At 36.7% G+C, this 21,851-nt stretch overlaps 1 protein-coding gene across 3 annotated transcripts in view; it reads left to right on the top strand.

Moving 5' to 3' along the window:
* DYNC1LI1 (dynein cytoplasmic 1 light intermediate chain 1) overlaps window positions 1-19,771 on the top strand; it is a 51,430-nt gene extending 31,659 nt beyond the window's left edge. For all 3 annotated transcript variants that reach the window (XM_053998684.1, XM_053998695.1, XM_053998673.1), the window contains 11 exons: window positions 5,379-5,495; window positions 6,988-7,218; window positions 10,418-10,587; window positions 11,742-11,835; window positions 13,435-13,570; window positions 13,955-14,066; window positions 15,474-15,533; window positions 15,660-15,704; window positions 16,239-16,359; window positions 16,528-16,686; window positions 18,817-19,771. In XM_053998684.1, the coding sequence (XP_053854659.1) occupies window positions 5,453-5,495; window positions 6,988-7,218; window positions 10,418-10,587; window positions 11,742-11,835; window positions 13,435-13,570; window positions 13,955-14,066; window positions 15,474-15,533; window positions 15,660-15,704; window positions 16,239-16,359; window positions 16,528-16,686; window positions 18,817-18,929 (1,284 nt within the window). In that variant the 5' untranslated portion in view covers window positions 5,379-5,452 and the 3' untranslated portion in view covers window positions 18,930-19,771. The remainder of the gene's footprint in view (window positions 1-5,378; window positions 5,496-6,987; window positions 7,219-10,417; window positions 10,588-11,741; window positions 11,836-13,434; window positions 13,571-13,954; window positions 14,067-15,473; window positions 15,534-15,659; window positions 15,705-16,238; window positions 16,360-16,527; window positions 16,687-18,816) is intronic.
* The last annotated feature ends 2,080 nt before the right edge of the window (window positions 19,772-21,851 follow it).

Below are 21,851 nucleotides of genomic sequence, written 5' to 3'. Positions count from 1 at the left end.
TTCAGTGTCACAAATTTACCAAGTGAATAATTTGTGAGGGGAAAGATTTAATCTGGCAGAGTGAAATAAACTTGGAGAAGGAGACAATTTTTATTCAATGAGCAAATGAAATTTTAGTGACAAGTTATTTGTAAACTTGTTATGGCCTACTTATTGTGAACTTCCACGTTGGTTTGAGAGATTGTATGCTGTCATCAGCATAATGAATTTTGTTCTTTAATTCTCTGAAAGCAAACTAAATTTGGCTTACTCTGATTATTTTGGTCTTGTTCTGTGAAAGACTTTCTTCAATTAGTATAGAATGTGTAAACAAGCCTCTTTCACTAATATACAGCTGTAGAAGAGGCAGTTATTAGCTTGTGATAAGTATTTTATCTTGAAAATAGCTATAGTGCACATGTGCTTGGTTCTAGTAGGAAGAAGATCATTATGTCTCTACACCACTGTGTCAGGATTCAGGCATTCCACATGGTATGGAACACAGATTGCTCTGGGATTCTGGGAAGGCATCTTAGCCCCATTGAATAACTCATGTTTAGACTTGATGGCTTTGTTCTATCACATTTAAGCAAAATAGATTTTTTTCCTATTAATAAAAATATTCAATATTTTATGCTACGGATATTGAATGTTCTGAATTTTTCTATCCAGAAGCGGTCTTTTGCATTGTAAAAAATATAAAGCTGATTCACAAAAGTATGCTTGGGGGTGTGGGGTGCAGAAGATGTTAATTGGGACCATTACTTCTAGTTTTGTTTGGCGTTGTTTGAGCACAGTTTTTTTACAGATGAGTTGTAGAATTCCCATATGAAGCTGAATTTTAATTGATGGGTTTAAAATGCAAACAAAAAACTTCCTTCAAGGAAAAACTAGGATTGTAGACTACAAACAAGTAAGGTATCCAAGGTTTTTCAAAGCGCTGTTGAAAAAAAATCACAGTCCTGGATTGAAGAGGGACAGGCTACCAATACTGATGACACAAAATTACTCACTTCTTACTTCTTTGCTTTGACATGTTTTAAACATACTGGACACTTTACAATGGAGAAACAGTTTAAATAGACAGTCAAAGCTCATGTCTGTCCTGGAGATAACACATTGATTGCTCCTCCATGTACAGATTTCTGTGACAAGTAAGAAATGTCTTGTTATAGGACCAATGAAATTCTATTTCTGTTTTCATTTGCTAAACTGAAAGAATTGTTGAAATAGCAAGAGTAGTAAATATTTTGAATTTGAAAATGTTAATTGAAAGTTTGAAGAAGTTTTGTAACGGAGAGCCTAAGTCCTCTCTTGGTTAGCAGGACACAGATAAGTGCCTGTGTTTGCCGGTACTCACAGAAAGAGATTCATTCACCTCACTGCCCATCCTTCCTGTCTGGAGGCACCATTCTGCTAAATTCTGTATTGTGGCATAACATTTAGTGATACTTGATTTTCTGCTCAGCAAACATGCTTTTTGCCTGGAATAGTGAGAAGGGAGGAGGCTGTTATAGTTTCCTGTATGTTTGAGGCCAGCAGCAAGAAAGATGTTTTCAAAATCTGTTTTGTGAACAGAGTAGCACCTTGGACAGAGGAGCTTTCAGAACCCCAAACTGGAGCTCATCAGAGGAATGAAGTAGTAGCAATGTGCAGATAAAAATGCGACAGCGTTTGTTTAGTTGAGTATAAGACTTACCATTTTGTTAATAAGACAGTGAAATACTGTGTGTAAGCAGATTGGTTTGGCTTTGTTTCAACTGCTTCCTAGCCTGACTTCTGTGCAAAATTAAATCTGTTGTTTTTCTTTTACTTGTATTCAGCTTTGCATAGCACTGCTTGCTAGAAGCATCACTTCTGTTTCCTCACTGTTGTATTAATGTGTGAGTGCAGTTTGGTATAATGGAGAAGTTTTGTTCTTTAGTATTTACTCTGCAAAAGGAGGCCTTTTAATGTTATTTGCAAAAGAAGGATGCGAAATCTACCTGATTTTTATTCAACCTTGAAATGCTATATCAAAAATGCTATGTCAGAAATGTTTTGCTCTGTGACATTATGTATGGAAGTCAGTTGTTAATTTAATTATCCCACAGTTAAAAATAAAGAAGAAGCTACAGGATTTTCCAAAATTCTTAAATGAAGTGGAGGATGACGGTAATTATTCTTGAAGGTGCATAAGGCTCTGTTTTCTCTATTGCTCCAATAGCACTTGAAAAAAAATTATTTCATAATATTAATAGGCAGGGATGTTTGTGCCTAGGGAATATAAAATTTTCCTTTTGTCTGATACTAAGCAGCTTTACTTCTTCATATACTTTAGAGAGACAAAAGAAAGGTAAATGTGTTAAATGTGTTAAGGTTTACTATTTGAAAAGCCAAATGTGAGTATATATGTATTGTGATTGACATTTTTTCTAAACATATATACTTTTATATATGTCCCAGGTAGTAATTAACGTTAACTATATTAGTATGTTATGCATTATCAGTCAAACCTCCAACAGCTAATAGGCTTTAATTCTCTTGGCCCAAACAGTTATCTTTTCCTCACCTTTATGATCAATTGTTTGAGCAAAAAGGAGGAAGTCCTTGTGTCATAAATGATGGTCCTGTTTTTACTTCCTCATGGCTTTTTAAATAATACCGGCCCTAATTTGTCTTAAATACATCAAGAACTCTGGATCTCCTATGGGGTGGGGCACATTTGGCTAGGCAGCTATTTTGTACCCTTGCAAGTGGGTCATCCTGTTTGTAAACTAGTTGGTTTATGTATTACTAACTTCAGACTTCACTGATGCATCTATTCTGGCTTTCCCTCATGAAAGACGAGTACTGTTCTCTTCATGCAGTAACTTGTACAGCACTGTGATGTGTTTCAGTGATCCACCTGCCTGATCTTGATGTTTTGAAATGGGCAAGTATTTGCTAAGGACAAGAGAATAGACAGGTTTCCTCATGGAACAGATTAAATTCAAATTCTTGGAAGGAACGGATGGAAGGCTGAAATAACTGCTGTGTGTGCATATGTGTCCAGAGGTATTAATTTTACATCAAATCAATTTGTCTTGTGCTGTACTGATAAAATTTCATTCTGCGTAGAAGGGAAAATAAAATTCCAGTTCTTACTTTGCCATAAAGTATTAATTTAACAGTGTTGAACTCCAGTTTATTTTAGGCATTTGGAAATACAGGTTTGGAGAGGAAATTACATAACACAGAGCCATGACAAGTAAGGGGCTTGTGGAAAGTGTATTTCAAATTTGCCTGTATTTCTTAGCATGAGCACTTTGTAACAATAGTTGTCTAGATATTAGCATCTGTATAATAAGTATGGTTTAGTTTACTCTGTTTAGGTGCATCTTTTATCAGGTGCAGAACTTTTTAAAACTCCAGATGTTTCTTAGACTTGTTGCAGCTACTTTAACGACTGGTAGATACACACAGGAGATAGTAAAGTTTCCCAAATTCAAGCAAGTTGAAATCTTTAATGTCACTTGTGTGAATCAAACTCTAGTATGCAAAAGAATTTAGCTGGAAGTCAACTCTTCTGAGAAACTCAGAAAGCTTTTAAATGCAACACCTCATTAAAAGGAATAAGAAATTTTAATTGAAGCTACCAATTCAGAAAGGTAAAATAGCATAATGAATCATACAGACATTATTGGCAAAGTTAAAGCAGCTTCGTAATTTGTCAGAGCAGCAGCAAATAAAGTCTTCTCAGTTATTTGTAGATGATAATTTCAAGAAGCTTGGATAAGTACAGAGGTGAGGGCAGAAGAGGAATTGTAATTCATCTATGGTGATGAAGCTTGAACTCTTCACTTTTTCGTCAGAATTATTTAAAAGATATTCCTACAAGAGGAAAAGCTTGATGTGTGACTAGAAAGTAGCACTGCTTTCCAATGGTTATTTAAAACTAGCCGTAATTGTTTGCACAAGTACATCTTGATTCAATACAGGAGCTCACAAACGAACCCTTAAATTGTGGAAAAGTTAAAGGGATACAACTTAATTTTTCATTTAACTTGTCTATACTTAACTAGACTTCAAACTTCAGTTCTGATCTTATTTCTCTCTCTCTTTCTCAAAATATATTTCATTTTAAATACATGCATTCCATTGAGTAAAATCCCCATGGCACTTTAGACTAAGTCTTATGTTTTCCAGTATTAGTGAAATATGAAAATAAAGCTATCCTCTAAATTGAAGACTTAGTGTGGCAATCTTGGGGATGTTATGTTAAGCAAATTTAAAATCAGTCCATCAAAGTATATTTCTGTTTTTTACAGTGGTTGTAGCTATAGTGTTTTTAATGTAGCCATAGTGACATCTATAAGATCATGGTCAGTTCTCTTTAAAGGGAAAATGTCATTATGTTTAGCAGTGAAAGTTACTGCCCTTGAACTTTTGTCTTTGTTATGTGATTAAAAGCATGTGTTTAGACATGGTCTCCTAGAGAGCATGTCTCTCCTCTGTCTGAGAGACTTGGGGAAAAATGTCCTGTTTTGACACAAAATTAATAAAGTGCTTCTTAGGGACCTGGGATTAACCTTAATTTTTTAAGCTGTGAGTGAGTTTCAAGAATTTTGTAATATCTGTTACATACTCATCATTCTGCAAATTGGAGAAAAAAACAAACTGGAAAACCCCTGCTTTGTGTCCAAATTCAGTTTGATTACTCTTATGAGCTGGAAAAAATGCACCTGAAGTTTTGCAACTCTGAGACCTAGGACTACAAATGAAGTTTTTAAGGGTCTCTGTCAGTTGTGGTGTTTACATTGTGCATATACTATAAGGTTCAGTGGTTATCCATGCTCCCTTTGGAGGGGAGAAAACAGGAGTGAATGGATCTGGATTGCAGGCTTGTCTCTGTGCTATCCAAATACACACACATGTATTGTAAGGCAGTGAGCTTACTATTTGTCACTTCTTTTTAAGGTGTCTTGAGACCTGTAACAGAGAAAATATTCAAAGAAACTAATTCATAAAAGCTGAGGTAACAGATTTGCCTTATTCAGTGTGCTGTTTGAAACGAGAGAGTTTTGAACTGGAAGAGGAGCTTACTGTGAATTAAACTCTACTTTAGAAAAACTTAGTTACTACTTAGGTTGTAGTTGAAAGACTGAAATTGAGGTGTTTAACTACTCCTCAGCATATCCTTTTAAAGATGGGTATAAGAGCCTATTTCGATAGCATTGTCGGTGGCATAATTGCATTGCAAATAATATTTGAAGTTGAAACATGCACTTAGAACAGATGGATGATTTGGGCAAAACTTGCTGTGTTTCAAAACCCCAATGTGCTCAGCTGTTGGGATATGGTTTTCTTCTTGCCCCAGGTGGTTTTTAATATGTAACTGTGATTAAAGACTGAGTGGTATTTTACTTCTGTCTCTCCAGGTGAAGATGGAGCAGGTAAAACTAGCTTAATAGGAAAAATTCAAGGAATAGAGGAGTACAAAAAAGGAAGAGGAATGGAGTATTTGTATTTAAATGTGCATGATGAAGACCGAGATGGTGAGTCTGTATTTGTAACAATATCTTAAACCAGTTTGAAAGCAATGGTTCAGTAGTGTGATATCTGAAATGACAGTGGGGTGTTTTTCTGTCTTTATAGTATGCAGGAACCCAGCTTATGCCAGAAGTGATTTGTATCATAAGGAATTCTGTCTGTAATTTCTTCGGTAGATACCAGGAATGACCACTTAAGTAGTAGAGGAGGAGAGGAACCTGTCAAGAGAAAAAGCTAAAAAGAAAAGACCAGGGGAGCAGACTTAGCTACAACATTCTGAATAGATGTGTGTTCCTCAGGCCTAGAGGAGGAGGTGCCCAGGCTTCTATCTTCCATTTCAATTGCTGTGGCAGGTAGTTATCCTGAACCTACAGAGAAACCTTTGTCTTGCTGGCACACAATCTGCAAGACTACTGTCATTGACTGATGGGTAGGAAATTGTGCACAATGCTAAAGGAGATTTAAAAAACAAACAAGAAAACCCAAAAACTTGGGCAAAGATATGGTTAGAAAGGAAAAAGTGTGTTTAAGATCCTATTTAATACCTCAGTACCTGGAGTTATAGGATGTGAATAAGGATATACTGGAAACTTTGGAGAAAAATAGGAACTCTTGTGTATACTATAAAAAAAAATCCCAAACATGTTGAAGGAGAGCTAGAAGAAGTTGGCCTTTTTTTTTTTTTCTGAAGTCACCTGCTTTACTGACATTCATGTCTGGGTATTGGTCTCAAAGATGGCTTGGAACCGGATTTAAGAAGGTTGGGAGTTTGTTTTAAATATCTTCCTCAGAACTTCTCTAACAGGTAATAAAAATTTACCTGAAAGGAAATGTAATTACATGAAACCAACTAATTTTGAATCAACATCTCTTCCTTTACTGCACAAGTGTTTGTGAATTTGTAGTATTGTGGTATTTTCGGGGGGAAAAACAGTGGGATGGTCTATTTGTATGGTAATTGTCCTTTTGCAAATTGGAAGAGTAAATCTATTATGTTAAACTCAATCATTAAAAATTCTTCAGGTTTTTTGAGTGGCTGAGGTACATTCTATATTCTAAGAGTTAACCAAACATGTCAGATGGAGTTTTGAAGGGGAGATGGCAATCCTTGAGAGCTGAGCAGGCCAATGGCTGCAAAAAAATGACTGAGTTCACCCAGTTTTTCTCTTCAAAGTTGCATCTTGAAGAAAACATTTTTCTACTCAAAAATGGTGAACAACTATTTTGAAAATGTTGAATGCTTTCTCTGGATCCTCCCTTTCAGATAATGTATTTAAGATCTTCAGTTATCAGCCATTAAACATCAGGGTTTGAAAGGCAAGGAGCTTGTCTCCCCACAAGTTGCAGATTGCTATACCATTATGTATTTTCAATGGACTGATAAAACATAATCTGCTTTCTTCCTTGTATTTTACATGTCCAAAGAACATTCAGTAGCCATTATGTAGTGGTGTGTTTTAAGTAAATCTCATTAAATGTTTTTCCTTTTTTTTGTAGACCAAACAAGATGTAATGTATGGATTTTGGATGGTGACCTGTATCACAAAGGTCTTCTTAAATTTGCAATGGAGGCAAGCTCTCTAAAGGACACTCTAGTTATGTTGGTAGTAGACATGTCTAGACCTTGGACTGCACTGGATTCTTTACAAAAATGGGCAAGTGTTGTAAGAGAACATATTGACAAGTTAAAAATTCCTCCTGAAGAAATGAAAGAAATGGAGCAAAAGTGTAAGTATTCTGCAAATACATGGGGATCCATTTAAATATGCTTAATGCTTTCTGCACCATTTAATCTCTCCATTGCAGTCTTTTTCATTCTTTGGAATTGTTATTTAAAATTAGAACTTATCAAGCAAGTCTAGCTTCAGCTAAGTCTCAAGTAGTTATGTGAACAGTACTAGTACTTCTTTCTAACAGAATAACAATGTAGGGGGGAAAAAATTCAGAATGAACATAGCTGAAATTACAGTCTTGCTTTTTATGTATTTTTCTAGGTAAGATTCACCAAGCAAAAAAAAAAATAAAATCTAAGCATTCACTTTTTCATTTATTTGTTTACAGGCAGATCACTACATCAGCTTCTTAACTGTTCCTGTAGTTAGCTAGTTAGAGAATCTGGGACATGTTCTGTGCCTACCAAAAATGTAAATTTTGAGAGTAAATTCATGGCAGTATGGCCATGTCTGGGCCCTTTCCACTTGAAGAGTTTTATTGTAATTATTATTGATATTAACAGAGCTATGTGTTTGTTGCTTTGTCAGTGTCTTGTCTTTTTAGTTTTAAACATGCAGAACACAAAGATCTTGCAGGGTTTCTTAAACTGCCTGACTGAACTCAGATTATAGCTCCATATTACTTTTGAGCAGCCCTTTGCATTTCTCTTGAGGTATTAGAATTTGAGTCTTACCCATTAATCTCTTGGTGAATTACTACAAGGAAGAGATTTGAGAAAACTGTGTGTTGAGATCAAATAGCATGATTAAACTTTCTTTTTAAGTCTGAAGTTGCACTCTAACTGGTACATTCTTAAGCAATGAGTGCTTATGCTAATTTAGAAATGCAGGTTGTAGCTGTGCTGTAATGAAGTGGAATGTAAGGTAACAGTTGTAGATACTCTGGAGTGAGGTATAAGGAATGTTAGTTGTTTTGTTTGTACCTTTAAGAGACAAATTATTCTAAGGAAAGTGTCATCCTTGAGAACTGTATCTTCCACAAGAGGTTGTTTAGGTGAGAGGAGCTGAGCTCTCTTGGATGTGTTTTTTGGTTTGGTTTTGGATGATAGTGCATGTGTATTAAACATCCCCTCAAACACTTTCAGGATAGGATTTTGCTGGATGAAAGTATGGATACAGTATCTATGATATCAAAGGTGTATAGCTGATAGTTTTGCTTCTTTACAGACTGAGTGAACAGAATAGAGAAACTCTACAATATCCAGAAAATGTAAGCAATTAAATGAGTCAAGAAAAAAATGCTACTCCGTTTAGTTTTGTCTGTTTTGATTTTGTGTCATGTGGTCTAATTCTTACAGATGTAAGTCATCTGAACATTTGGTATAATAGAGGCCCTGGACACAATCCAGATGTGGCTGGAAGCTGGTTTTTGTTTTGATCCTCTTGGGAAGTGACTTCATGCATTGCTAGGCGGGCAGGATCTTGACACTGCCAAAAAGAGGGAGAGAATATTGCTTGTCTGACTTTTGGCTACGGGATCCCACTAGGTTCTTGTGTCAGGCTCAGTGCTCCTGAGAGCTGATTTAACTTGCTACCAGGACTGAAATCTGCTGAGGGTTTGTGTGTGTAGTTTTCTGGAGGCATGCTGCTGTGTTTGTCTTCATTTCTAGCAGCTTAACTCCACTCAAAGACAGACCCTGCGAGGACTAGATCTGATGCAGAAAGGCATTTGTGGATACATAGCAGCAGTGTGTGAAGGGTTGAAATAGCTCTTCCTCTTCACTGAATTAATCTGTGTTTCGTGAAATTGTGTTTCTAAGGAAGACCTGAGATAGTATTCCACAGTTTTGGAGCTGTGATATACTAAATTAATCCTTCTTTTTACTGCTTTCCCTACTTACATAAAGATTAGTGTTATCACACATTGGGAATTTTAGGAATCCACTGGAGGATTTATGCAATTATCCCAGGACAGGATACTATGCAGGAAAGACACTGTAGAGTGATTGGCATATTGTGGTGAGAACTCTGGGTTTCAGATACATCCAGTTAATCTCAGAAGCTCTTTGGACCAGACTTGAATTAGCAGCATTCCCTAAATTAGAGCCTGGGTTGACAGTTTGAGATGATAACCTGTGCATGTAATTAACTTTTTTGTTATTGTGAACTCCAAGATCCGAAGAAAAATTGAATAATCTTCACGTAATATAATTTTTTCTCTAGGGCATTGAAATAAGTTTTACTCTTTTAATTGCACAGATGCTTTTCTAGGTATGAACTCAGAGGGCTTCAGTCAGTTTAGTGACAGCAGCAGTGGATTAAAACAGAAATGAGGATGTTCTGCTGTAGTTCACTGCCCCTGTGCACGATGCAGCTGAGCTGCCTTGCTGCCTGACTTCTTGTGCTGAATCAGGATGTGCTACTCATGGAATAGCAGGCAGTGCATTGGTTTGGTTTGGTAGAGCCTTGTTTCTGCTGTATGGAACAGGACATGTGATGTGAAAAATACAGACATTTTATGCCTCACATGGCATCCCTGACTGTAGGAATAGTAAGTGACTGTGTAATTAGAGGCTTGGGCGTGTGCAGCAGAACATGACAAGGACTAGCAACAAGAATTAGGACAAAGGAAAGTTAGAGGGTAACTTACCCTGCTTGCTACATTTTAAAGTAATATCTGATAATTTTAAAGCATACCAAATGTTTAATATGCTATTAGGTAATTATAAAGCTAGTTAAAACTAGTGTTTATGTATTCTATTATTTTTTGTTTACACTACTGTTGAGTCACTACAGAGAGTGAAGTGTGGAAAAAGGGTCTGTAGGTAAAACCTGGTATACAGCAACAGCTAAGCAGTTTGTGTGTGGCTTAATTCTGTTTATTCTGACAAACTGTTCCATTAACTTTGCCAAGAAGAATAGAAGGAAAGTTATGTCATTTAGGAAGCAGATCGAACAGTAATCCTTAGTAGCAACTGACTAGTGGTTTCACAATGATAAAAAAAATTATGATTTCCTGTTGTCCTTATGGGCAGTTTTATCTGATCATGTTCTTCTGGCTGCTGATCCAGCAGATCTCAGACTTGTGCTGCACAGAGCCAACAGCTAGCCAGGACTAGGTGCATGCTCTGTTTTTTCAACACCAAGATGCAGAAGTACTATACAATCAACAATGCTAGAGATCAATGGCAGTGGAATTCATTGTTGAAATAATAAAGCAGCTGATGTTTTAATGTAACTTTTTCTACTTTCAGTGGTAAGAGACTTCCAGGAGTATATAGAACCAGGCGAGGATTTTCCAGCTTCTCCACAGAGAAGAAATACTTCATTACAGGAAGACAAAGATGACAGTGTGATTTTACCCCTGGGTGCAGATACACTAACATGTAACTTAGGCATTCCAGTAGTAGTAGTTTGTACAAAGGTTTGTTTCATGTTTTAGGTTTTGCATATTTTATTGAAGTAACTCTGTCAATTGCTGATTGGGGTGGGAAGCACATGGTTGTTAAGTTATTCTGAATACCTCACTTAAGAACTCCTTAAAAGTGTTTAATATTGAAGGTTGGTTATCTTCTGGAACCCATAATTTAATGTAATTTTGGAATTAGTTTTTCCTTTAGTTCTACCAGTTTTCAAGGAATTGAGAAATACCTCAGACCTGGTTTTGCTCACAGAAATGAGCTAGTCAGTAAACAACTAGATTTCCCTTGATTTCCACAGTCCTCCATATTCTGAAAATAGTGGGTTTTCTTAATATTTCTGATATTTTTCTGAAGATAAACTTCTTTGAGAGTTGTAGTTAGTGAAGTGCTGCGTTTTACCATTTCTCAGTTCTTAGGATGTTTATGTGATCAAACAGATCTAGTTTCTGTTAGATATGTAACCATATTAAAGAAAACAATGGTGTAGTTCTCCTGTGGCTATTTTTTATCTGGTTTTGTTGTTTTTTTTTTTTTTCCCCAGTTCCTCAGTTCTCATTGGCATTAAGCATACTGCTTCTGCAGCCTCTGCTGGCCCCCAGGGAAGACATAAACCTTTTGATGCATATGCTGTTCCTTCTCTGGAAGGCTAACCCTCTAATTTGAGCAGCATTTTTTTTCCCACCTGCTAGTTTCTTTTTATTCTTTTTTCCACCCCCACACCTTTTTTCTTTTCCTGCTTCCATATTCATTGCTTTTGCTTCCCTTTGCAAAGAGCTAGTTAGTAACTGGATTAAAAACACTGTCTTTTAACGCCACAGTGTGTAAAAAACATTGGGTAAAAAATGGTGTTATCATTTAGTGGTAAGTTTTCAACAGAGATTTTGAGAGGGGAGTGCATTGGAGTGGGGAGGGAGAGTGAATGAAAAGTTCCAACTGTCAAGAACTGTCAAGTTATGCTGACTCCATATTCATCCAGTTATCTGTTATTAAAACCAAAAAGGTTCAATTTTGCTTCTAAACTATCTTAGTAAGTTTTTGTTTTCCTCTGCACTACCCCACCCCACTCCATCTCCCTTTCCCCTTGTGAACTGTAGTAGCACTGCTATTTTAGCAGATGACTGAAAGCAATATATTAATTTTGTGTTTATTTTGACAGTGTGATGCCATCAGTGTTCTGGAAAAAGAGCATGACTACAGAGATGAACACTTCGACTTCATTCAGTCACATATCAGACGGTTTTGCTTACAATGTATCCTTTAACACATCACAAAGATTATGTAATTACTTGAGTCAATGTTTATATTAATTATTACAAGTTTAAAAGAATATTTGTGTCTGTACTAAAGTAGGATGCAACTCTCTTACTGTAGCTTACAGTCTGCTTCAGCTACCCCTATGGGCAGCATTGAACTAAATTTTTCCATTTTCTTGTATCTTATTTTTACAGAGCCTGCTGAGTTTCTAGTATGTCCCCTTACCATGAATTTCCTTATTGCCTCCATTTCTATATTTAGGAAATCAGCTCTCAGAACAGCACATCTTAGCTGACAAGCTTCCTAAAATAACGAGATAATTCATTTAAGTATGATCTTGCTCCAAATGCACATAAGGCATGTTATTAATTTTGTCCCAAATATGCAGTCTCCTCCATGTTCAGTAATTCCACAGGATGAGGTTAGGAGGGAAGGAAAGAAGTGTGAATTGCTCTAGGCAAGGTCCACTGACTTTCCTTGTATTGGTACAGAGACAATGCACAGAAGCTGTTGCTGTGCTATTATTATTTTTAAACTTCATTTTATAAAATACTGTCTACTGTTGTTTAGTCAGATAGATATGCTGAGATCTAGATTTTAGATGCCAGTAATGTGCCTACATTGTGTCATCGTTTGTGCTGTGGTGAAGGGAAGTTTAAATGCTATTGGAGGGACAGCAGGTGACAAATTGAAAAATTAGTTCATGAACCAGAGACTTCAGTTGAAATGGCACTTCCTTCAAAGTGCTTCCAAGACCTAATTTTTCCAAATGAATTATGTAGTAACTCTTGTGTGTGGCGGAAGAATATAAAATAATAGGGATTAGCCTCCATGATTGCATATGCCATGTACAACTTGAAATTCCATTCTAAATTTCACAGAATAGGAATCAGAGCCCATTATATAAATTTCTTCTAGGATTTGAATTGCAGACATGTAGAAATAAATTAGGGAATTTGGTACTTTTATAATCCCAAAGTAAAAATTTCTCTTTTATTAATCTTGTGCATAAAATGTGTTAATTTGATACTGAACCATGCTAGAATACTAAGCACTCTCTTGGTCTCTTGGTAACTGATACATAGTAAACTCATTTGCCTTCATTTCCTCTAAAAGCAGATCACTGTATAATGTAAGAATTTGTTCCCCTAATTAAAAAGACCCAGATGGGAAAGTGGAAGATCTTTGGCATTTTTGAAACTGCTAGTGTTAGTGCTGCAGTGATTGCAGGGTGGGATAATGAGAACATATAAGGACATGGCGTGAGAATATTTGTTCACTGAAAGCAGAAGACTGTTTTAAAGGCATTGTAGTGAAACCGTTGGTACTGGGGGGCTTTGAAAGCGAGAAAAGCCTTTACTTTACTTGAAAATCGGTAGCTGAGCTGGCCTAAAACAAATGCAGAAAAAAAGAAAGATTGATTTAAATTACTTAATAGCTTATTTCAGAATGAAATGTTGGAAGTTACTTGACCTGTTTTGCTTAGGTTTTGTATTCCCTTTCAGAGTAGCTGACCCTTTTTTGATAGTGTAAAGGTTACTTCAGTTTCTTTTTACTAGCCACTAAACTGGGTTTTCTTTAACATGTTTATTCAGATGGGGCAGCACTTATTTACACTTCAGTAAAAGAAAACAAAAACATTGATTTAGTGTATAAATACATAGTCCAGAAGTTGTATGGCTTTCCTTTCAATGTTCCAGCTGTTGTTGTGGAAAAAGATGCAGTATTTATGTAAGTTATCTGCACTATCATGGGTGTGTGACTACAAAATGTATCTGTGCAATACTGTAAAACAGCATTTAGAGCCTTTTTTGGTTTATGCTTTTTAAAATTCTATGTAACATTCTCATGAGTTGGAATTTGGTGAGGGCCAGTGGATGAAGATTACAAACACTCACTGCTCCAAAGGGAAATGTTAAGCCCAGAGATTTTCCTCTTCTCTATTATGTTTAACCAGTCTCTACCTACTTGTTTGTACTGATCAGTAACCAGCTTGCATAGCAGAATGGCCATTGTGACAGCTTTGCTGGCTCTTAGTTGTGTGCAGTTCAGGAGTGCATGCAAGAATAGCCTGAAATAGCAGTAGAATTTTAAGCCAAATAATCCTTTTTCTAGTCCTGCAGGTTGGGATAATGACAAGAAGATAGGAATATTGCATGAGAACTTCCAGACACTAAAAGCAGATGACAATTTTGAAGATATCATAACAAAACCACCAGTCAGAAAGGTACCCTGAGATGTCTTTGCATTTAGCTGCTTTGGTATTTACTTGCCTGCAGTTTTTTTATGTTTCATTGAGACTATGCTTCCAGCTTATCAAAAGTGTGATGTACCATGGAGGGGTGGTGTTCTTATTTTGTTCTTAAAGTTGCTCTTTAGTTAACAAAATTAAGAGCATTATGTGTTTTTGTTCTGTATATCTCTTCTTCAGCTTACACCTTTTTTTCTTCCACTGTTACATTGTTCAAGACTATAAATACACTTGTTTTGCTTTTAAGGCATATTTGGTATTGAAAAGCCTAAACATGATTTACCAGTTTCTCAGGCTGAGTTGTTTTTTTTTAAGAACACTTAATTTTGCTCTGAGTTATTTATAACTTCATAATACTTTGTTTCCTTTGGAGTATTTAAAATAAGAAAGCTTGAGACAGTGTAAAATCAAAAATAAACATGTGCAAACAGCTTCTATATATATTCAGTGTATTTTCCATTGTACTATCTAACAAAAGGCCTTGACAGAATGACCTGTAAACATATGTGAGGTTGTTGAAAAAAATGCCTGCAGCAGTGGACTCCCATGCACTCAGAGGTTATTGATGGCAATATTTCTATGGCTTTTTTCTAACAAAGCTAATATTTTGTGACTGAACTTATTTTCAAGTGGGAATTATTTTAATGGAGAAAACTAATACTATGTCCTTTCTGAAATCTTTAGGGAAAATATCAAGACATTTTAAATAGGTATCCAATGAAAATACAACTGACAATATTTCCTTTTGCACGATTATAAACTTCAGGCCTAGATTATAAACTTCGATACTGATATTTGCCGTGCTTGCTTCGGCAAAATTTTTGATGAGCTTATTTGGGAGGAGAGTGCTTGCGATTTGATACATAGAACTGGGATCTGAGACATCTGTGTCCAGTTCCTGTACCAGTGTAATGCAGCACAGGTGAAGAGTCATGTGTGCCATAGTTACCTATAAAGTAATACTGAGGTGAGGCCTCAATAAATTACCAGGGACACGGGCATGATGCAGAGTGTGTGCATCCTTGAATGTGTCTTACTGACCCTGAGACCCCTGAATATGCCTTGTAACCGCTTGCTTAATTCCTTTTTACTGAACAATTAAATGAACTTTTTAGTGGGTCTTTCTGCAAATGTATCTACAGCTTTATGCCTGACAGGTCAAAGGAGTTAATGATAATTCTATTTCACTTCTAATTAACTTGGCCTAAATGGAATCATGAGGCAGCAGTCTTAAATATGAAAAGCGTGATATGCAGCAATCATAGTATTTTAGACATGTACTTCATTATTAAATGTTTTGGTCATATTCACCAGCAGATAAAAAAGAAAATACCTTCCTTTCTTTCTTTTAGTCAAATTTATGGTCATGTTTTTGTATTGCAGTTTGTTCATGAAAAAGAAATTGTAGCAGAGGATGACCAAGTTTTTCTTATGAAGCAGCAGGTAATTTTCTGTCTATAAAACAAGCAGCAAGGGTTTCATTTAACAACATTCCCAATACAAATTTGGGGTTGTATTCTTAGTCATTGTAATATCTAACACTTCATGTGTATGTTTGGTTTTTTGCAGTCACAGTTGGCTAAACAACCACCTACTGCTGCAGGAAGGCCAGTGGTTAGTAACAAAAATTTTAAATTTTAAATATCATCACATGAAAATCATTAGCTTTTATATATTTAGAGGGTTGCTCTTATCAGCACTGTCAAATATTGTTTGATCTAATTGTTTTTAATATATAGTATTTAAAGACTCATAGTGCTCTAAAATTATGACCCTCCACAGTAAGTCATGACAGCTTGTATTGACAACAAGGGCTAAAGGTCCTGGCTTTCATTTTCATATGTTAAAATGCATTTATGGCCAGAGGCACATGGATTTTCAGGTTTCTCATGGGGATGAAATTAAAATCTTCTGTTTGCTTTAGTTACACCAAGTTAATCGTTTTAACAATGTTCTATGAGCATGAAAAAGCTCGTACACAATCAGCAAAATCGAATCCTATGTCATTTCAGTTCCATGAGATACTACATTTAAAATACAAAAGCTTAGGAGGTGTGAGAAATAACAAAATGCTTCATTTAATCTATTCTTACACTTCAGGTTTGTTGTTCTGTTGTTTTTTCGTTCTGTTTTTTTTTTTTTTAATAGGATGCCTCACCAAGAGTTCCTGGTGGATCTCCTAGGACACCAAATAGATCTGTAACATCGAATGTTGCCAGTGTTACACCCATCCCCACTGGGTCAAAAAAGATTGATCCCAATATGAAAGGTACCTTTTCTTGTGAGGGCACAAATGCAGCTGGAGAAGCAAAACAATTGCTTTGCCTGCTTGCTTTAATAGGCTTATTTAGATTTATTAACATAGTAAATCAGTGTTTACTTAGAAAATCTGTGTTGGTTTTGTGTTGTGGTTTTTCTTTCCTTCTTCCCCTTGTAGCTGGAGCTACATCTGAAGGAGTCCTGGCTAACTTCTTCAATAGTCTCCTGAGCAAGAAAACTGGTTCTCCTGGTGGCCCTGGTGGTGTTGGTGGCAGTCCAGGAGGAGGTGGCACCGGGGGTGCTGGCAGCAACTTACCACCCTCAGCAAAAAAGTCAGGTATGATTAATGACATTAAAGATTGACTCAATCTAAATTGAGTGATGGATTGTTCCTGTTAGTATAGTTTATCAAAAGTATGAATACTACTATATTTAACTGAATGTTATATATATATATGCTTTTATATTCTATATGGCTTTTTGCTTTTGTTTTCACAGCACTTTAGTATTGCCTTTTTGTGGCTTTCAGAGGAGTGAAGAAACGATCTTCATGTAGTTGTTTAAGCATGAATCGTGTCTGCATGAGTTCCTCATTTTTTCCCTTTGTTTCCACCATTCCATGAAATGGCTTATGCCATAAGCCTCTTCCAGCCTTATTTAAATAGGTTAGGACTGTGTTTCAAGCTGAATCTTTTTGACAATACTGTCAAAAGTATTAAAATAGCTTTAAATTTTGTTTCACTAGTGTTCTAGCTGCGATGTGATGGGCACTTTGAGTTTGGTGACAGCCTGTAAAAATACATACGTGTTTTCTTTTGACAGCTGTTTATATATGAGGTGTTTAATAATTATTACTAATCCAGAAATGTTTAATAGTGACTGTGCTGAAGCTAGATGCAGGATTATACTGGCATTTCTTACTATTCCAATTTAAAGTGTTTCTCTATTACTTAATATCATGTGTACACAGACAACTTCCATCCTTGCTTCCCCAGAGGTTAATAATGCTGCACTTAGGGGAAAATGCTGGTCTTTCATTGGTACTTCACACTTCCCACTAACATTTTGTGTAGATTAACCCTGAATTTTTTTCACCTGTGCACACTTCCCTTCTCTAAGTGCAAAAGTCAGTGGGATAAGCAAAGTTTAAGTGCTTCCTAATGTGCTGTAGGCAAAGTCAGCAGTGCCAGTGTGAACAACATATGGAGATTGTTCAAACAAATGCAGCTGACGCAATATGAGGCACAGAGAGCACCCACTGAAAAATCCTGTGGGGAGTGGCTGGCAGCAGGTTTGGATGATGCCAAGCAAACAGAGGCAGCACTCCAGAAAAGTGTTCTGTCTGGGGCTGTGGCAGAAACTTCAAGGACAGAATTTAATTATTAAGGAGCAAAACAGTTCTCAGATATTTCCTACTATGCAACAAATGAAGGTTTAGGGTTTAACATCAGAAGGGACTGTTTTCAAGGAATTACCATAAATACTAACAAATTTCACTTAGATGTGGCCTCTTCACCTTCCTCAGTGTTTGCTGTCTTGTATTTAGTGGTATCTGTGGCACTCACTCTTCAAATCTGAAAACTGTCTGTTAAGACAGTAGTTTGGAATTTGAGAATTACTTTTTCCTCAGCAGTTTGGGAAATTCCTCTGCTTTTTAGTTGGAAAGTTAGCTGCTTTGATTCTAATACTGTATTATCTTTTGTTTAATTATTTGAAGAGCAGCAAAGTACATCTGGCCAAAATTACCTTTATGGATAGTTCCTGTTAATTTGCATCTTCAGAAAGGATGCTGGGGCACTGCTACAACTGCACATGTGTCAGAACATTCTTTCAGAACAGATGCTGTGCACTCTTGTCATAGTGTTGGAGTCCTAATCCTGCACTGCCTTTTCCCATGTTGTCTCCTCCATTCTTGCTATAGGACATAGTGGGATAGAAACCTAGACTGAGGAGTAGAAATTAAAAGGGTGGGGGGAAATTGTGTGTTTTGAGCTTGAATTAGGTTAGAGTGTGGCTGCACAAATGTTTGTGCCATTTCAAGTTAGGGAGGGGATAACTGGATGAGGAGAGAAAGGGATTTGCCATCTGCAAGTCTGTGTGCACCCATGAGCAGTGGTGTCAAGTTTATGCTGACCAAATACACAAAACTGACTTTGCTGGGCTTGGTGAAACCCCTGATTTTTACATTCAGCATTGTTTAAAATACAAATTATACAGAAAATTGTGTAGAAGTAGTCATAACTGCTAGTCTTAATAGTCTTCTGTACTTCATACTTAAACTCTTCAGAAATATGAAAGGAAGTGACTTTCTCTCTACTGTTTCTTTTCTGTTTCTTTTGGGTTTTGGCCTTATGTCTTAATTGTGCACCCAAAGCCAGCAGTAACACTAGGATTTGTCTGATATGAGAATTGAAGATACCATAGGTTTTTCATTAGCATGACTGAATGATACACATTTATTTTGTAGGTCAGAAGCCAGTTTTAACAGATGTTCAGGCAGAATTGGACAGAATTTCACGAAAACCTGAAATGGTCTCTCCTACATCGTCTACATCTCCCACAGAAGGTGAAGCATCTTGAAGACACCAAATAAAACAAATTGTTCAGTTTTCTGGGATAATTCAAACTTGCCTCTGCCTCTTCCTTCAGTGACTGGAACTAAAGAACTGAAATATCTTTCAGAACACAAACCATTGATGTCTGTCTTTCTTTTATATGTGTTGCCCAACTTTACAAAAGGGAGCTGTACAGATGGAGAACGGTTATCACATTGTGTAGAAGCTCTTCTCACAGTGCAAAAACAGTAAATTAATTTTTTTTTCTGGGTTTTGTTGAAAAGTCAGTGTAATTCTGTAAAATTGCAAGTATGTCCACTTAAGTGATAGGGGTTGCTTAGAGCAAGAAAACTGACACACACCACAGGCACTTAATTTATATTGATTTCCCAATCTGTTAGGTAAGTTTAATACTATCTGAAATAGATTAACCTCTACATGAGAGAAATACTGCTAGTTTTTGAAAGAGAAAAATAATTGCACAAATCTGTAATAGCAACAAATTCCAGTTATACTTAAACACTTCATTGGGAATATGGTTAAAAAAATCTGTTTAATCTCCACTGAAATTTGCACTGCATTAAAAAACTCATGCAAAAATTCATTCTGGGTATAAGACTAAATTAGTGGCCCCTTTTTTTTTTTTTTGTTTATTCCTCTTTGATTAATTGCAGACACTGAATAAAATATGTATAAAGAAAAAGCAGAGGTTAAATGTACAGAATATCAGTATCCAGATTTGTCTATATATATATGGCTCAGCCTTAATGTCCCCCACTATGTTTCCCACACTACTTATGGTTTAAAATTGGTCATCAAAACTGTAATCAGTTAATAAAGTATTCTCTGCATTCAAATTTAAATAACTTTCATTGAAGCCATGGTGTTCTTCTTCGTTTACAGTTACATCTAAGGATGTGGTATAAAACATCTTAAAACATGCTTTTTATATTTTTACCTCTCAGTGAATAACATCAGTGGCAGATTTTTAAAATTCCTTAAAACATTGTTTCTGGAAGGAAGGGGATAAATCTGCAGTGTTTGTTCCTAGGAGTGAAACTAGCTTATCTGAGTTGGGTGGTTTGTGCTGCAATGTTTTCAGAGCACACTCATTAGACTAAGGATCCTGCTGCTGGCTGCAGTGTGTTGTCTCAGTAGTAGTTAACCAAGGTTAGGGCTTTACTTAAGCTTTCAGCACACAAATGTTGAACATCACTTTTTCCTCTGTGAAATTTGTGGTTACTTTCTACTTACAGCCTCAGACTAGGAAATGTAAAAGATATATTGTGATCAAATGATTGCCAAGACATATTAATGAGTTCAGGTTTTCTAGGTTTTTTTAAAATCAGTCTTAATTTCTCTGATTTGTTAGAAATCTCTCTATTTTGAATATGGTGGTACTCTTCTTCCCCAGTTCCTGTATTCTGTAGTGGTTCTGGCGAATTCACAGAATGGGTCAGGGTGGAAGGGACCACAGTGGGGTCACCTGATCCAGCCTCCCTACTCAAGCAGGGCCATCCCAGAGCACATGACACAAGATTGTGTCCAGACAGTTATAGAATATCTCCAGTGAGGGAGACTCCACAATCTCTCAGAGCAATCTGTTCAGTGCGTAGTCACCTGCACAGTAAAGATGTTCTTCCTCATGTTCCAGTGGAGTTTCCTGTGCATCCCTTTCTGGCTGTTGCCTCTTGCCCTATTGCTGGGCACTACCAAGAAGAGCCTGGCTCCATTGGCAGCCCCCCTTTAGATACTGGCAGACATTGATGAGGTTCCCCCCTCAGCCATCTCTTCCCGAGGCTGAACAGGCCCAACTCTCTCAGCTTTTCATTGTGAGAGAGATGCTCCCTTCCCTTAATCATCTTTGTTCTCCATGGGACCTGATCCAGGAGCTCCATATCTCTTGTCCTGAGGAGCCCAAAACTGGACACAAGCACTCCAGGTGTGGCCTCACTAGGGCTGAGTAGAGGTGCAGGATCACCTCCCTTTACCTGAGTTATCTCCATATTTTCAAAATACCCAAATTTATTTAAGAACAACGTTTATCTTGCTGTGCACTTAACTCCCTCAAGTTAAGCACACTTGTTAAAATAGAAGATTGAATTGTGGACTGAGAAGTTTCAGTGGATATTCTTAGCTATGTCTTTAACTGCAGTCCTTAAAATTTTGCTTATGTCGACAAGTCAGTGAAAGTGACCCATGGGGAAATGCATGACCTGCTGATGAACAGCTGTACAGAATAAATTGTCTGGAAGAAAAAAATTAGGCTTCTAATTATGGATGCATGGCACACATCAATATCAGAACAGTTGTCTCTAGGTTCAGTATGTAAACTTGAAACTGAATTTGGAATGTGCTTGAGAGAAAGGATCCTCTGATGATGAAAGCAGGACCTGTTCTCACACAACTGCAGTGGTATGTGTCATTAGGGTGAAACTGGATTTTAAGGGCACCATTTTAAACTAGTGGATACTGTCCATATTTTTGAAAGATAACTCCTGCAGACTCTAAGTTCATTTGAGCATCTGTCAAAGCACAAAACCCTTTATGAAGCTGGAAAACTGGCCATATAATGCATTAATAGTTATTACACCAGGTGCCCTTATTTGGGGAGGCTGGGGCAGGGGAAAAACGCACAAATTACTCATAATTTCACTTCTCAAAACAAATGTCACTTCTCTGTATTTGAAGCTTCTAAATGTGTTTTTCCATAAGGAAAAAACACATCGGTTTGGAGTTTTGTGATTGTTTTGATTTTTAAATTATTATTTACAAATGCTTATTGTCACAAAGACTCCCCTACCATGCCATTTCATTCTAAAAGACTATAGTAGCCTGCTTACCTCCTTCAAATTCTCTTAATGCTACTGTCACTTCCTATCTGCAGCCTGCTGTCTGGGTGGGAAATTTACCACCAAAGGAAAATACCTGAGAATATTTCTGTGTA

Source organism: Vidua macroura, chromosome 1 (genome assembly GCF_024509145.1).
Source record: "Vidua macroura isolate BioBank_ID:100142 chromosome 1, ASM2450914v1, whole genome shotgun sequence".
Taxonomy (NCBI): domain Eukaryota; kingdom Metazoa; phylum Chordata; class Aves; order Passeriformes; family Viduidae; genus Vidua; species Vidua macroura.
The sequence above is the reverse complement of the archived record's forward strand: the minus strand, read 5'-3'. Positions and strand labels throughout refer to the sequence as shown.